Below are 15,869 nucleotides of genomic sequence, written 5' to 3' on the forward strand. Positions count from 1 at the left end.
CGTCAACAAATCCTGCCCAGATATTTTTTGCTTATCACTACTAGAACTGAGGTTCCAAAGAGGATGTTGCTTATAGGACAACAACGTTTCTCTAGGATAGTAGGTTTCTCTGAGAAGGGGGTGGAGGAGTACTTCCAGAAGTTCTTCCAGAATGAGGAACTCTTCAAGAAAGCCTATGAATGTGTGAGAGTAAATGAAACTCTCATCACTGCTTGCTCCATCCCTGTCATCTGCTGGATCATCTGCACGGTTATGCGAGCGAGGTTCAGTGATGGTGCAGATATGATGAGTGGACTGGAAACCACCACCTCTATCTACGTTGACTTTGTGTCCACTGTGGAGCATCACTGCCAGGGTTTGAGTCAGTCTGTCCTCTGTCCCGAGAGGAGTCTGGGTCAGCTGGCAGAGAGAGGCATGCTGGAACAACAAGTCTTGTTTGATGATTGATGAATTTATGACACAATTTCAGACCCTGCTGGCAATCCATTCCTGTGCAAGTTCCTCTTAAAGAGAAAAATCCACCAGGAGACAATGTTCAGTTTCATGCATCTCAGCTTTCAGGAGTTCTTCACTGCTCTCTACTATGTCCTTCTGGATGAAGAAGAGTCTCAGAGGAAAGTGAGAGAGCTGCTTCACACTGTAGAGAGAGGATGGGCTTTGTCCTTTTGGTCTGATAGAGACTTTTCTAAAGCAGATGTAGAAGTAAGACATGCAAATCTGCTGCATGCAGTGATTCTGTTCCTCTGTGGTCTCTGTAAGAAAGAATGGATCTCCTCATTCATTGAAAAGCACAACATGACCGTCTCTGTCAACATAGAAACCCAGCTTAAGGAATGGATCAATCAGTGTTCACAGAGATATCAAAATGAACACGTGCTGTTCATTCTCCATTGTCTCTATGAGCTTCATGAGAAGAGCTTCATTGGAAAAGTTTTGGAACAGTTGGCTTCAATAGATCTGTCAAATATTCTACTGAAAAATGCAGACTGCTGGATGTTGCGGTTTTGTTTTCAGAACTGTGTTAACATTGGCAAACTGAGACTCAGTTTAACATCTGACAATGTGAAGATTCTTCAGTCTGCACTGTACACTTGTGAAGAGTTGTGGTGAGCAAAGATCAGACTCTCTACATGTTTGAGACTTTAAAAATGCTCTTGAATTTTTACCAACTGTACTATGCTCAAATACATTCAATTTTATGTGAGCTCTAATCTTGACGTCAAATGATTATATCTGATATCTGAATGTTAATGTTCTGTTCATTTTAAAGGTTGAAGGTGGATCACATTACAGATGATACTGGGGATTTGATCTCAGCTCTTGGTGAAGGAAAGATTGTGAAAGAACTGATGTAATGGATATTTAATTCTAAACTTAGTAATATCTATTACTGCTATGGACTCTATGCATGGAGCACAGCCTACACGTTTGTGCTAAAATATCAACCAGTGCCTGTGCTCCTGGCGATATTTTTAGATCAAGCAAAGTATTTGTCTTCTCTTTGAAATCGAATTCTTTAACCTTTCAGTGCCATTGTCAATTAACTGGATCATCAGGTCTTCAACTCCACATTGATCTCTCGTTGCCTGATATTTATCAGAAACTAAGAAATTACACATGATGGTTATATATTTTGGGGACAAAAGCTATTTCCATTTATAATTTGCTCATATGATTATATCGTCTGCAAAGATCATATATATGGTTAAATATAGGATTACTCTGTCAACGAATCCAACTTCAGTAATAAATTGCTGTAAAGTTGCTTTGCAACGATTTGTATTGTGAAAAGCGCTATACAAATAAACTTGAATTGAATTAATACTATGACAATTCACCCCCCACATTTGACATGTAGCCACAGTAACGTTAACTCTCATTTGTCAAATGTAATTACATAATATTATACAAATATTATACATATAAGGAAACGTTTTAGTTAGAGTCTTGTTAGCTTCTCTCAGCTGTAGCTGAATGAATAGATAGAAATAGATAGCGTTGTTTATAGCCTTTTCTAGAAAGTCTTGTTTTCATATAATATAACAAAAAAAACGTTTTTTCACTGCACCAGATTTTACTGACTTGATAGAGACAAAATGAAGAAGTTACCATGCAAAGAGTCCATTACTTGTACAGTAAAATAGTACATTTATTGTAATTGGCAGAATACAGGATCAAAAATCTTCAAAAGCTTCTCACAAAAAAAGGATCAAAAGCTTCTGCCAAGAGATTATTGCATCAGTTAAAGATGAAGACGTCATGTAAGAAACAATAATCATAAAAAAAATGACTGCTTATTTTTTTTGCTACTAATATAAAAGTAAAGTCTCTAAACTTTACTTTTTTAGGCTCTGTTTTCGGTTTTCAGTTTCCAGCTCTAAAATAAGACCATCATCGTTAATCTCAGAATTAACTCTCACCTGTTCACGCCCAGAGGTTTCCACTGTCAACTGGAGAATCTTCCTGCAGAAACTCCAGAGATTACCCAGGTCTGTGAAGAAGAGAGTGTGAATTGTGCAAGTGTGAATTACCTGCATCTTTTTAGCTTCCTCTCTACTAATAATAAAGCCGTGAGTTTAATTACTTTGAAAAGCCATCTTGATGCTGAGAAATATAAGCTACTTTATGAAAAGGATATTCAGACAGACCATGGTATAAATTATACATGTTAAACTACAGTATATGTCATTATACTATATATTATTATATGAACACTATATACTGTATGTTATAATATTTACACAGCTCTCAAGTTTCATCAGCGGATGGGTTTTTCCTTCTGGATGTCCTGCACTCTGTGTCTGGTTTAAAGAAAGTCCATTTGCAGATAGACGAATTGACTGTCGGATGGATTTTCACAATCCTCTCGCTTGTCCAGGCCTTTCCCAGTCTGAACGAACTCCGGTAAGAATAAAGATCTGCTCTTTTAAGCATGTATTATATGGATTTGTATATGCTTGTGAATATAAAAATTATTTTAAAATTGTTTTCAGAAACATACGTAGCTAAATGTTTTTTCCATGCCAGGACAAATTCCGCAGTTTCATTTATCCCATTTAACATGAAACAGTCTCTGGTGGAATCACTGACGCAGACAGGTTGGACCCTGACTGTGTAAGTATGCATAAAATATTAATATTAAAATATATTACTAAAATTGATATCTTTGAAAATACTTACAGTAATCAATGTTTTCTCCTCTAGCTGGAGGAAGTCAGTGTTGATTGAGTCTGGGTCTGCTGGCAGAGGAAGGGACGAAGAAGCAGCAGGTCTTTTTTGATGAAAAGAGTGTAGCCAAGACTGGCTTAGATCCAGCTACTAGCGTGTTCTTGTATAAAGATAGTTTGAAAATAAATTACAGACAGGTGCCAGTGTTTAGGTTTATGCATTTCAGCTTTCAGGGGTTCTTCACTGCTCTTTCTTATGTTTTAATGGATGAGGAAGAGTCCTGGTTGAAACTAAGGGAGCTGCTTTGCAAGGTGGATTGGGGAGATAAAATCTCCACGCCATCATCCGAAAGATCAAATCTTATCCATTCCATTATGCTGTTTCTCTGTGGTCTCTCAAATGAGGAGGTGAGCAGCTCACTCTTTGAAAAGATCAAGTGGACTGTTCCTCACACCATAATCTGAAGCAAGAACTGCATAGAAGTGTTAATTAGCTGATTGTTTTCTATTAAAAAACACTAGCTTCTCTAATCTTTTTGTATTCTATCTATTTGTTTTCTTTTTATTTATTATACAATTAACAAAAGGAAAAAATGTCTCTAACACTAGCTTGCTCTATTCTTTTTCTATTCTGTTTTCTTTTTATTTATTATATACCCTACTTTAACAACAACAAAAAAACCTTGTTACGTGTACTGTGTTAAGCTAACTGAGATTTGTTATAGCACTTGCATATCATTGCTCTCTTGTTCATTTTGATTGCTTCCATTGTCCTCATTTGTAAGTCACTTTGGATAAAAGCGTCTGTTAAATGACTGAATGTAAATGTAATGATAATGATAATGATAATGACCTCCAGCCAGTTAAAATAATGTAAAAAATCTGCTCTTCTGACTAAAAGAGATTTCTGAAAATGACAGGGCTCAGATGGAAAGGCTTAAAAGGATATATTTTTTAAAAGATTTGAGCCTTTGGTCCACAGTCACGTAGTGTACAGATGAGAGAAATTCAACACTGTTGCTAATCTTCTAGGGAGGGACTGAAAAAAAAATTGAATGTATTTAGTATTCATATTGGTTTTGAAAAAAAAAGTTCATGTATAAAACACCACCGGTAATACTTTTGGGGTTGGTAAGATTTTTAAATGTTTTTTGAAAGAAATCTCTTATGCTCTTAAGGCTGCATTTATTTGATCACAAATATAGTAAACATAGTAATAATGTGAAATATTACTACAATTTAAAATTGCATTTTATTTTAATATATTTTAAAATGTAATTTATTCCTGCGATGCAAAGCTGAATTTTCAGCAGTGATTACTTCTGCCTTCAGTGTCACGTGATCCTTCAGAAATCATTCTAATATGCTGATTTGCTGCTCAAGAAACATTTATTATTATCAGTGTTTAAAAAAATGTGCTGCTTAATATTTCTGTGGATCCCTAATACCATGATATTTACAATCCTTTGTTAATTAAAAAGTAAAAAAAATAGCATTTATTTGAAATAGAAATCTTTTGTATCATTATAATCACTTTTGATCAATTCATTATGTCCTTCTTACCAAATAAAAGTATAGATTGCTTTAAAAGATTTCTTTCTTTTATATATTAGTCTTCAGATGGACTCTGGATGCAAAATTCAAATCTGATGACATTTCCAAAAATTATCATTTTGTGGGGCAGTCGTGGCCTAATGGTAAGACTGTCGGACTTGTAAGCCAAAGGTTGCGGGTTCGAGTCTCAGTACTGGCAGGTGGGGGGAGTGAATGTACAGCGCTCCACTTTCAATACCACGACTGAGGTGAGACCCTTGAGCAAGGCACCGAACCTGCAGCAAAAATGGCTGTGTTCACTACTCACTGCTGTGTGTGTGTGCTTGGAATGGTTAAATGCAGAGCACAAATTCCGAGTATGGGACACAATACTTGGCTTCACGTCATGTCACTTTCACTTTCAAATCTGTAGTTCTTTATATAATGCAAACTGTGTGAAAGCATCTTTACAGTGATTAACAGGAAAATATCAAGAATCAATTATGGATACTCAACTATGGAGACAGTTCAGATTCTGCTGTAATGCGCCTCTAAAAGAAAATAATGGCATTATTTAGCTCAAGTCAGTTCAGTGTCGATTTAGTTCAGAATAATAACAGTGTAAAGTTAATCAATCAGTTAGTTAAATATAATAAAATATTGAGTAAATCAAATATTAAATAAAACATTCGCTTTATAAATTATTTTTGTTTTTGACTCAAGGTTGTCAGTGGAGCACCTGTCAGAAGCTGGAGATTTGATCCAGAGTCTTGATGAATCAAAAATCTTGAGCAGGCTGAAGTAATTCAAACAAACTGCATCATTCCTCCTATGCAGCCATATAAAAATATCAAACAATTGACTTGAATATAATAATTTATTAATTGTTTTGATAAGTTATCTGTCCTTCTGACATGCAGCGCTCAAGAGGATGAATACAGTGCTGAGAGTCCCAGATGGTCACTTGACCTGTCAGTCACTCATGGAGTTGTCTTGTAAGAAACTATTGCACATACACTCTTCCTTTTCAAGAATAACTAGAATAACTATATAGGCTTATAAAAATGATGTATGTTTTGGAACACTGCAGTATGGTGCTGTTATCAAATGTACATCTGTGTATCTGTCTGTTTCAGTTTGTCTTTGAACTCCTCAGAGAAGAATCTGTCATTTCCAGCAGTCTTAAACATCAGTCTTACATGTCCACAATCAGAGATATCCAGCACTGACTGGACACTCTTCTTACAGAGACTCGGCAAGGCAGGAAAAGTAGCAGAAGAGTAAGAGCAATATTCAATCTTGCCATTACTCTATTTATCTTATCAGTAGATTTGCTGTTATTCGTATATTTTTGTGGTAAAATATATTTCTGCAGCTCTTCAGCTATGGACGAGCTTGTCAGTTTGCTGCTGTCTTCATTTCACTCTGGGGGTTTGAAGACACTGCATCTGGATTTGGTCAGTCTGAATGAGAGCTGGGCTTCTGGGATCATTTCTCTCGTCCAGACCTGCAGCAGTCTACAGCAGCTCAGGTGAGAGGATTTGCCTTAATTCATGTAATTGATTCCTCTCAAGGAACAGTGGCCAAATAAAGTTTTTGGACACTTTAGTCACACATTGGGTCAAACCAAAGGCATCTGAAAAAAACAAACAAATAACAAACTGTCATGTATGTGCCAAGGAGAGCTAGACCAAATGTTTAAATGAATAAAGGCTTCAGGTTTAATCTCTTCCTGAAATCAAGCCTTCAGATCACTAGGACTTTTTCATAAGTTTTAAGACCGAAGCTCCAGTCCCCATTTGTGATTATTGCAATCAACTATTTTCTTCAAAACAAGTCCTTTGTGTTAATTGGAAAAACAGTTTTGAAATGCCGAGGTTAATGATGACTGACAATATTATTGATTGGGTAAACTATCACTCTACATCAAAATGCAGCAATTCCACATTATAGAATTGTTCATTATACAATATCTCTCCCTCTCTGTGCTGCAAGCTAATTGAACTGTCACTAACTAAATTGTAAAGAACTCAATGAATTGCTGTTACAGTGTTGTCATTGTAAAAAACACATTTTTATAGTACATTATTGTGAATACTGATTATGTTTGTGTAACTTCAATATTGTAGTGTCAGTGTCACTGGATTGCTTTTGGAGGAGTGGCTCATGTTACTGAAGAAATCACTGACAGATCCACTCTGCACTGTGACGATTGAAGGGTTTGTGTGCTCTATAGCTGTGCAAACTGACCTGTCTAAAGATACATTAAGAAGCTTGTTTTTTTTTAACTAGGTTAAGACCACAAAACAAATGATTTTCTTGCACAGCATGGATAGAAAATATGGATCATAAAATCTACAAAACTTCAGAAATGTATATTAAATGTTGTTTGCTTTTTAAATTAGTTAAGTTAGTTTAGTGTTAAAATAATCCAGAATTTTCCTAATGTTTTAATGAAATATTTCACACACCACCAGATATTTATTAGTTGAGCTACTGCTCTGCAATTTGTGATTTTGAAATACAATCATCATAGCAACAATAACATGGTTTGCTTTTCACATCATGAAGGGTGACAGTATGGCCTTCTCTTAGTATCTCTGGTGCCTTTATTTATTTTGTTTTCTCCTTCTTTCTCAAGGAGGAAGTGCAGTAAACCCACTGACCAGTGCAAAGAACAGGACTGGAGCCACAGCTGTAATAAGAAAGTGAAGATTCACTTCAAACCAAAGGTTTTGGAAAAGCTGGAAGAGCGAGATAATTTTATGTTCTTTTGTTTTAGGCTAAACATGCACCAAATATGTAAGGTATTCACTTCAGGTAAACATTTTAATAGATTATCACCATACTTTCTTTAACTGATTAATCACATTAATGCGTTAAGACAGTTGTTTTCTAAATTATCTTTAAATATGCAAATAAGGCATTACATTTGTAGAACAGAAATCGGAAAATTGGACAAAGCCTGTTTAAAATTTTTTTTTAAATTAAGAGTTATAGATTTTTTAAGAGGGGATTTTAGGCATTTCTTTTTATCACTCCATAAATCAGAAAATACTATCAACTGTCAGAAAAAGGAATAAAATATTATAAATCAGGCAAATGCTATATTAACAAACCCCTCTGTTAAAACCTTCAGAATACAGACAGGGAAAAAACTGAAGTTTGGTGTATATACGTGCTAATGAAGTGGAGATTTCGGCCTCATTTTATTATTGTTATTGAAATCTACAGATGCAAGTAGATAAAGTGTAATAAAATTAAAACTTTAATGTGTAGCTGGAAAAGTGAGGTCATCTTATCACTGTATATGTTTCTCTTTCATACATTTATCATCTCATTTATCTTTATCATCTCTGTTCTCTAGGCTGAACATCTCTGAACCGTCTAGACTGAATCTTCACCCGCTCCCAGTGTGTCAGTCTTGTGTTCACATTGTTGACTCTGATCAGTGGGTTCAGGTGGAGCCGTCAGTCTGTACAGTTGAAGGAGGGTCAGAGTTCAGGATCAGCACTCCGGCGGGTCGATTCGAGTGCAGCAGGACCAGAATGCGATGGGTCTGTGCTGGTGACATCACTCTCCAGTACCGTGCAGTGGATGGACGTTTCCTCAGAGCAGAGCTGGAGAGGCTTCAGTGTGAGAGAATTGGACCTGTGATTGATGTGACCGTGATCTCAGGGAAACTGGAGGAGGCCCATCTGCCTCATTACGCCTGTTTAGCAGAGTCAGACCCCTCTCTTAAAGATGATATAAAGGTCCTCAGTGTTGAAGAAGAGGGAATATCCTTGGAATCAGTGGAGTTGACTCGTTTTCATGCTAAAATACTCCAACCATATTTTTCTCCTAAAACATTGCTTATGAAACTAGGGATAGCAGTGAAACTGCACTGTAATCTACTGATCTTCATGACACACAAAGACCCCATCATCCTCCATGTGTATTTTTTCCCAATAGATTGTTTTTGAAGAAAAAATTAAAAAAGAGAAAAAATTGAGTCATCAAATCGATCTTCCAAGACCTGAAACCCCATTAGAGATGAATAAACAACACAGTCTTGAGGTTCCTGGTGCTTTTGTCCAACCCAAAAAGATCAAGCTATAAGGAGACATCAAGCCAAACTTTTTTGAGGTCAATCTTTCTGTGGTCGATGACATCAATATGGCTCTCAGCCGAGTGGATGATCAGAAATCAGTCTGGACCGCAAAAATTTGCAAAGCTTTGTTTGGATTCATGGTTACTTCTGAATCGAATTTGTTGCAAACTGGACAAAAGCATAAGACACCACAAGTAGCTGTCAACTTTGATAAAGTTCAGTTTTTTGATAGAAATTGGTGTGACCTTATTAAAAGCATTAAGAATGTGCACGCCATCGCAGACAAACTGTGTCACAAGCAAATCATTCATGAAGAATTATATACTGAAATCACACTTCCGACTTCAACCAGTGAAGCCAGCATGAGGAAGATCTGTAGCGTAGTGGTAGTGACACTGTAAAAAAAATGTTCATCTCCATTATTCTGGAAGAAGATCCCGACCTTTTAAGTCATCTGCCTTTACCTGACTCTTAAGTTTTGCTTGACGATTCGAAATTGTGTTTTACATTATTTGGAAAACTAAACTACAGGCGACCAATGCACTCGAGAGCTCACCCTACTATACTGCAGCTTTTGGAGAACAGTATTTTAGTAAATCATGTTCACTGTTAGAATTAAAGAACATTCAAATGCTCTGCTTTTCTGTAAAAATGAAATGGGGAAAAAAACTGTTGCAATTAATTTTCTTGTCTGATAAGAACACTGAATAATGTGAATGTAAATATTTCTGTACAGGTTTTATTTCTATACATCTGTGTTGTAAATTTTACTGAATCATCCACTTTTTAGGTACATTTATAGTTTAACTACTTTTATAAACTAAATGTGACATTACAAAAATAATACAATGATATTTTTGTCACAACTACATATACATAGTTAACTGGAAGGTAACTAGTGGTAGTAACAATGTTATTTAAATAAATACACATAAACCTGCAGTTTTGTATCAAAAGATGAGTCATTGCTGTGATTATGATCAAAGCAATACATCCTTAACTAAAACAATCTTTAAAATCTTTACAAATGCAAATCTAGAAAGAGCTTAAATCTAATAAAATAAAAAAAAAAGTTATTTACAAAGATGTTCCCCCCACCCCAGAGTTGCTTAGTACAGCTGTACACAAAATGCCATTCATAATCATGTAGCAGACAGGACACGGTTCATACTGATGGCATATTACCCGATCATCATTTTGTTTGTATTACCAGCGTGAGGTCTGCAACACTCGTGTGTATGAAAAAGAGCTCATTCAGTGTGTATGTTTGTTCAGCGGCAGGAGGGCAGCGTGACTCTCTGCTCATCCATCCTCTTGGCCTGTGAGCGCATGATGAGGCTGAAGAAGTCTTCATCCGGGACGGTGGGGCCACGGGTGGAGGGCGGAGGAGGGGCCCACCTCTGATCATCCAGACGAGACCCCTGAGATATACAGAAAAGAAAATTAGACGAATGGCTTTAAACAAATGGACTCCCTTTCCTACAGTTGCTTTTTTGCATTTTTTTCCCCCACTCGTTTTTTTCTACTCTGGGTAATTCAAACACATGTTCTCACCTGACACTTGACGAGCATGTCAAAGAACTGGTCGTCGGGTTCAGTAGCGTCTGTGCTGGCCATGACCTGGCTGAGGATCATCTGTCTGCTGCTAGTGCTGCTGTGTTCGGATAGAGTGCGAAGGCCGGGCAGACTGTTCCCTGTTCCTGCCCTCTGCTCGTCCAGCCTCCTGCCCTGAGCACTGGCCAACAGTCTGAGGAACGGCTCCTGACCTGGAGATGCAGCCGACTCTGAGAATGCTGGATAGACAGACACACATTCAGCTATATGTATGATATTTATGTCATTTTAAATGCTACTTGTTTGAATATTAAAAGACAAATTTAATGAATAATGTGAAAGAACACTAACATTTCCTGATGGTTCTGGGTGGGGAGTTGGACCTAGAATTGACAGACAGGTGGCTCCTCCCATCTTGTATGGCACACCGCTGGTCATCCATCCTGTTGCTCTGAAAACGACTCAGCAAGTCAAAGAAGCCCTCGTCTCCTAACATGTCTGTACTCCCATGCTGAGGTCAAAGGTTAAAGGTTAAAACAAATGCCCTCTGAAGAACTGAGAACATTCACAATTTTGTAACCAGTATTTTCAATTTATGAACTGTTCAGACCTTAAGATTCAAATGCAAGTCAACTATGGTTGACTTTGGTTATTAGATGCGATGTAGGGCTGTCAAAATGGCTGAAAAACTAAATTCGAATTTTGTACTTAAATATTATCAAAATTCGAATTATATTAGAATTTTTAAAAATGCATAATTTCAGTTAGGGTGAAGAAAAGCTTTTGGATTCCCTCCTGAGGGCGCATTGAGCAAACTACTAATGCACGATTCTTCAAAGCATAAGATAACATGACTATCTGTGAAAAAAAGTGCATAATGTTTAAAATAATGTTTATAAACCAATTATAATTAAGTTGCTTAAACAACTATAAACAAAACAGCATCATGTATGTATGCATAGTTTAATACAAAGGGCCGAAAGCCAATCACACAGAGTACATTTTTCATTTAAAAACACGAGTTGCAGTGGGATGGGGAAAAACCCCGCCATAAAGTCTCAAGGTATGTTTTTTCAGAGTTGAACTTGCATTAATTTTACATGGCTTTCTAAACATGCGGCTCTTTTGTGCGAGATGTTAGTGCAACGGTAATAGATGTCCCTCTTGAAAATGCACGAAATATGCGTTCTGTGTGAACGGCTTGGTTTCAGTTTTGACGTAAACAACATCATCTCAGCATTGATGTTCTCTTTTCCCGCAATATTTTTAATGAACAACGCAGCAGCGCCACATCTAGTGGCTTTCAACTGGAAAGGCTAAGAAAAACAACGACACTTACATCGCCACTGATAAGGCTGCCTCCTTAACGCACACCTAAAATTCGAATGCAACGTTTTTTTTGACAGCCCTAATGCGATGTTGTCCGAAAGGGGAAGAGGTTTCAGATGTGAAGCAAGTTATTACATTTTGATGAAAGATTACAAAAACAAACATCTTTTTTCTTTGGAATAATATGGACTCATGAATATTTTTCAGATCAGGAATGTCAAGTAATAAAGTAAACAGTCTTATTCTATGGGTTTTAGTAAACGTGTTTGCATGTGGTTTCAGTACTTTGTTCTGAGGAGCTTCCCGTGTGTTGCTGGTATCCTGAAGGATTTTATTGGAGCTGCTCTGCAGTTTGTGCTTCTTTCCTCGGAAACGATTGACAAAGGAGAGCTTTGAGGACGACTTGGCCAGTGAGAGTTTGGACTGCTTGAAGAGGATGTCACTGGTCCACTTCTGACCCTGCAGGACAGACGTTACATTACTCTATGAATCCTGATGCTGAGATTTGAAAACCTAGATTTATGCTTCAATGTCCTATGAACTGATGACTATAAATAGAGTTATGAATCAGATAAATACATTTAGATTCACGTTGATCTTGTCAGGAGTGAGTTTCATCAGCTCTAGGTTCTCCATACTGTGCCGTCGGCTCATTCTGGGTCTGGCTCCTGGAAAAACAACAAACCAATCAATCAGTTGAAAAGCTTAAAATGCAATGGTCACATACTTTATTCCACTTATTAACGAAGAAATTGAGATACTATGGCTGAAGGCTGTGCTTGTGTGCTAGTGTTTGTTTGACTGCTGTACCATGCAGGTTGTAGTCGATCTCTTTGATCTCAGAAAGTACTGAATTGTTTGTGCTGTAACTGAGGCCGAGGACCATCTGAAGATCTGAGACGTTCACGCGCGCAGTGAGTTCCCCACTACGATCACCAGTCTGTAAACAAGACAATCAGGGCATTTAATTAAAATACATCCCAAAAACATTAATAATTTATTTTATTCAAAATGTATATAAAACCCTGCTGCAGTTTAAAGCAATAAAGCAATTATAACAGATTTCCTTTGAAACAAATAACAAGGGTACTTCCAGATATGTACCTACTGATGGGTCTATAATTGCACGTACCTCTTTTGCGATTTCCAAGTGTTTCTCTGCAAAGTGCATGGCCTGGTCATGATTCCCTAGTGCTGTATGTGCGTTTCCCAAACTCCAGCAGGCCCTGCCCTCACCAATCCTGCAGAAAACATACCTTCCATAATGAGTATGCAAATTATTACGCTTTATAATGATTTTTTTCTACATCTAAGTATTAACTACTACTGGAGATAAATTATATAATATATATATAATATAACGGCCAAGACAATTAATTGGCTCATATTCTGCTATTTTGAGATGACTGGAATCAGCAGGGAATATTGGGAATATATCAGTTGGCCACTACTAAAACTTGATTCCTAGTGTGTGTGAGAGCACCTGTCATCGAGGTCCTGAGCGATGATGAGATGTTTGAGATGGTAGTCAATAGCTCTCTCATAGTCCTGCAGTAGTGTGTATGTGTTGCCCAGACTGTAGCAGGCCTGAGCCTCCACCGCCAGATCCTTCAGCTGCCGTGCCAACTGTAGAGCTTTCCTGCACTCACAACACAATCACTGTCAGAGCCCAAATGATGTTCTTAGTCTTTCCTTCCTGATATAGGGTGGCCCAGAGAGAAGCTACAAGAGGTTTACATTGACTTAAATGTCAGAGCATCATATGACCCCTTTAAGGCTTTAATTGACCTTTAATTTGATTAAACTGAAATTAAGACTTTAAGGACCCACAGACACCCTGGAACAAAATCCATATCAAACCCTAAGCCTATCCTAAGGCCTGTAATGCTCTCTCTTTCTTTCTCCCTCTCATAATAAATCAATTAATCAATCAATAAATAATATTGCACTCACATGTAATGTTCTGCAGCCCTCTCAAACTCCCCAAGGAATATACAAGCGTTTCCCAGGTTGCAGTAGGCTCTCCTTTCTGCAGACCGGTCACCAAACTCTTTAGCGATAAGCAAACGCTGGAAGACAAATGGTTGACACACAGTGCAGTGAGTGCTTTTGCACAGCCTTACAATGTTATCGGCAATTACCATAATCAAATGAAGACACAGATCACTCACCTGTTCATGAGAGGCCATTGCATCCCTGAAGTTTCCTAGTAGGTAGTATGTGTTGCCCAGGTTTCCATAAGTTCTGCCCTGTGCTGCCCTGTCTCGGAGTTCCTTCATGATACACAGGTTCGCTCTGAACAATTGGAGAAAAGAAGGAGAATGCAAAAAACACTTTACAATTCATGTAAAAAATGTCCACTCATGTGTGTTGGTGGTACTCACTCGTAGTACTCAGCGGCTTTTCTAAGTGCTGTCATGACCTCCTCAGGAAAGTCTCCAGGTTCTGCTCCGCTCCAGCAGATGCTCTTCCCTTTGGCGTGGTACACATTTCCAAAATTATAAAGTGCTCTGGCCTGCCCCACCTTTAGGAAAAAAGAACATGTTCACTAAACATGTGTACCTTAGATGTTAATGACATACTTGGGTGCATCTTATGCAAACTTATGTTAATTGAATTTTTTTTTTTTTATCTCACAATTCTGACTTTCTTAATCAAGCTCACAAAAATCTCTCATTGACAATTTACAACTTTGAATTCAGGGTAAATAAACATGTTAATTTATTCATCAGATTCACACAACTGTATGATATTTAGCAATGATTATTTTACATTTACAAAACGTTTTACATAACTACAGCATTCACCAGACCCTGTGTGCATCTATTCAGTTACAGACTGTTTGATTTGTTTGCAAGATAATTTTTCCATTCAATTTCAGAGCATTCTACAGCACTAATATAATCACCTCATCAGAATGAATCGCTAGTGTTGTAGCATTTGCAAGTGTCTCTGTATAAAAGCATCAATGAATAATGCTAAATGAATAAATGCAAATGTAATATGTTCCATTATGTCAATTGTGTACATTAAACAAATCACTCACCTTGTCGCCCAGTTCCCTGGCAATATCTAAATGTCTCTGGCAGCAGACCACCGCTTCATCAAAGCGACCCAAAACCTTTAATGTGTTCCCCAGGTTACCGCTGGCTTTGGCCTCACCAAGCTGATCCCCAGTGGTTCTGAGAGAACAAATCAGTGCTGTCATTAACATTCAACACAAATATTATACAATCCTAAAGAACATTAATTATTAAAGGGGTGGTTCACTGTTTTTTTTTCTAGGCTTGATTGTGTTTATGGGGTGCAGTCTAACATGTGTTAATGCTTCGTTAAAAAAAAAAACGCATTATTTTTCACATAATTTACCTTTATTCCACACCGCTCTGTCCCTTCTCTGAGAAACACCCTGATCATTTCCTGCTTTTATGAAGCCCCTCCCTCAGAAATAGGCGATGGGCTCTGATTGGTTAACTAGCCCAGTGTGTTGTGATTGGCTAAACCGCCTCTAATGCGCATCTAAACGTCCCGCCCCTCACCTCAGCGGCATGTGCTCCGGTTGTATTGTAAACAAAGGTGTCTTTAATATAGCTTATCAGTTTGAGCCCGATTGAGAAGCAGAGGATATTATTGAAGAGGATCGTGCAGAACCTGTGCAAGCACGGCTTTTAATGGTAGGCCTATGTTTTTTGTTTGTTGTTGTCTCAAACTTTTAGATACGATGTTATTTGTAAATGCTACTGCTTATGTTAGCTTTTAATATACGGTTTTATCCTGATTAAAGCTTTAATACAGTACGGCAACTGCACGCGGGTCCATGTTTAACGCTTCTCATAGCTATGTGAAAATAAGTGTATAAATGGAACAGTTCATTGGAATGAGAGAGAGAGAGAGAGAGAGAGAGAGAGAGAGAGAGAGATGCAGAGCGTGTGCAGAGCAGGGGCACGCGAGGAACAGTATTGAGAACTGCTGCTTTAGAGCATTGATTTTGAAAATCCATTAGAATCGTTAGAAGACAGAATCACGATTCATATATGAATAGATTTTTTTTTCCCAAGTCAAGTCTGCTTTATTGTCAATTCTTCCACATGTACAGCACATACACAGAGAATTGAAATCGCGTTACTCTCAGACCCTTGGTGCATACAGATAACACTAACAGTAGAACATAAATACAGATAGATACAGATTAA

General features: G+C 37.6%; 1 protein-coding gene and 1 pseudogene across 4 annotated transcripts in view; one reads left to right on the plus strand and one right to left on the minus strand.

Annotated features, from left to right (window-relative positions):
* The first annotated feature begins 39 nt into the window (after window positions 1-39).
* On the plus strand, window positions 40-9,433 carry LOC107671588 (NACHT, LRR and PYD domains-containing protein 1b allele 3-like; annotated as a pseudogene).
* An 83-nt stretch (window positions 9,434-9,516) lies between these two features.
* The window catches only part of LOC107671587 (G-protein-signaling modulator 2-like), a 14,423-nt gene continuing 8,070 nt past the window's right edge, over window positions 9,517-15,869 (minus strand). For all 4 annotated transcript variants that reach the window (XM_016464501.1, XM_016464500.1, XM_016464498.1 and 1 more), the window contains 12 exons: window positions 14,723-14,858; window positions 14,061-14,200; window positions 13,848-13,971; window positions 13,630-13,745; window positions 13,160-13,315; window positions 12,809-12,917; window positions 12,487-12,616; window positions 12,256-12,344; window positions 11,962-12,135; window positions 10,699-10,858; window positions 10,348-10,586; window positions 9,517-10,214 (listed from right to left, as the gene is read on the minus strand). In XM_016464501.1, coding sequence (XP_016319987.1) covers window positions 10,065-10,214; window positions 10,348-10,586; window positions 10,699-10,858; window positions 11,962-12,135; window positions 12,256-12,344; window positions 12,487-12,616; window positions 12,809-12,917; window positions 13,160-13,315; window positions 13,630-13,745; window positions 13,848-13,971; window positions 14,061-14,200; window positions 14,723-14,858 — 1,723 coding nt within the window. In that variant the 3' untranslated portion in view covers window positions 9,517-10,064. The remainder of the gene's footprint in view (window positions 10,215-10,347; window positions 10,587-10,698; window positions 10,859-11,961; window positions 12,136-12,255; window positions 12,345-12,486; window positions 12,617-12,808; window positions 12,918-13,159; window positions 13,316-13,629; window positions 13,746-13,847; window positions 13,972-14,060; window positions 14,201-14,722; window positions 14,859-15,869) is intronic.

The sequence above is a fragment of the Sinocyclocheilus anshuiensis genome, unplaced genomic scaffold (assembly GCF_001515605.1).
Source record: "Sinocyclocheilus anshuiensis isolate Anshui unplaced genomic scaffold, SAMN03320099.WGS_v1.1 scaffold1149, whole genome shotgun sequence".
NCBI classification, from domain to species: domain Eukaryota; kingdom Metazoa; phylum Chordata; class Actinopteri; order Cypriniformes; family Cyprinidae; genus Sinocyclocheilus; species Sinocyclocheilus anshuiensis.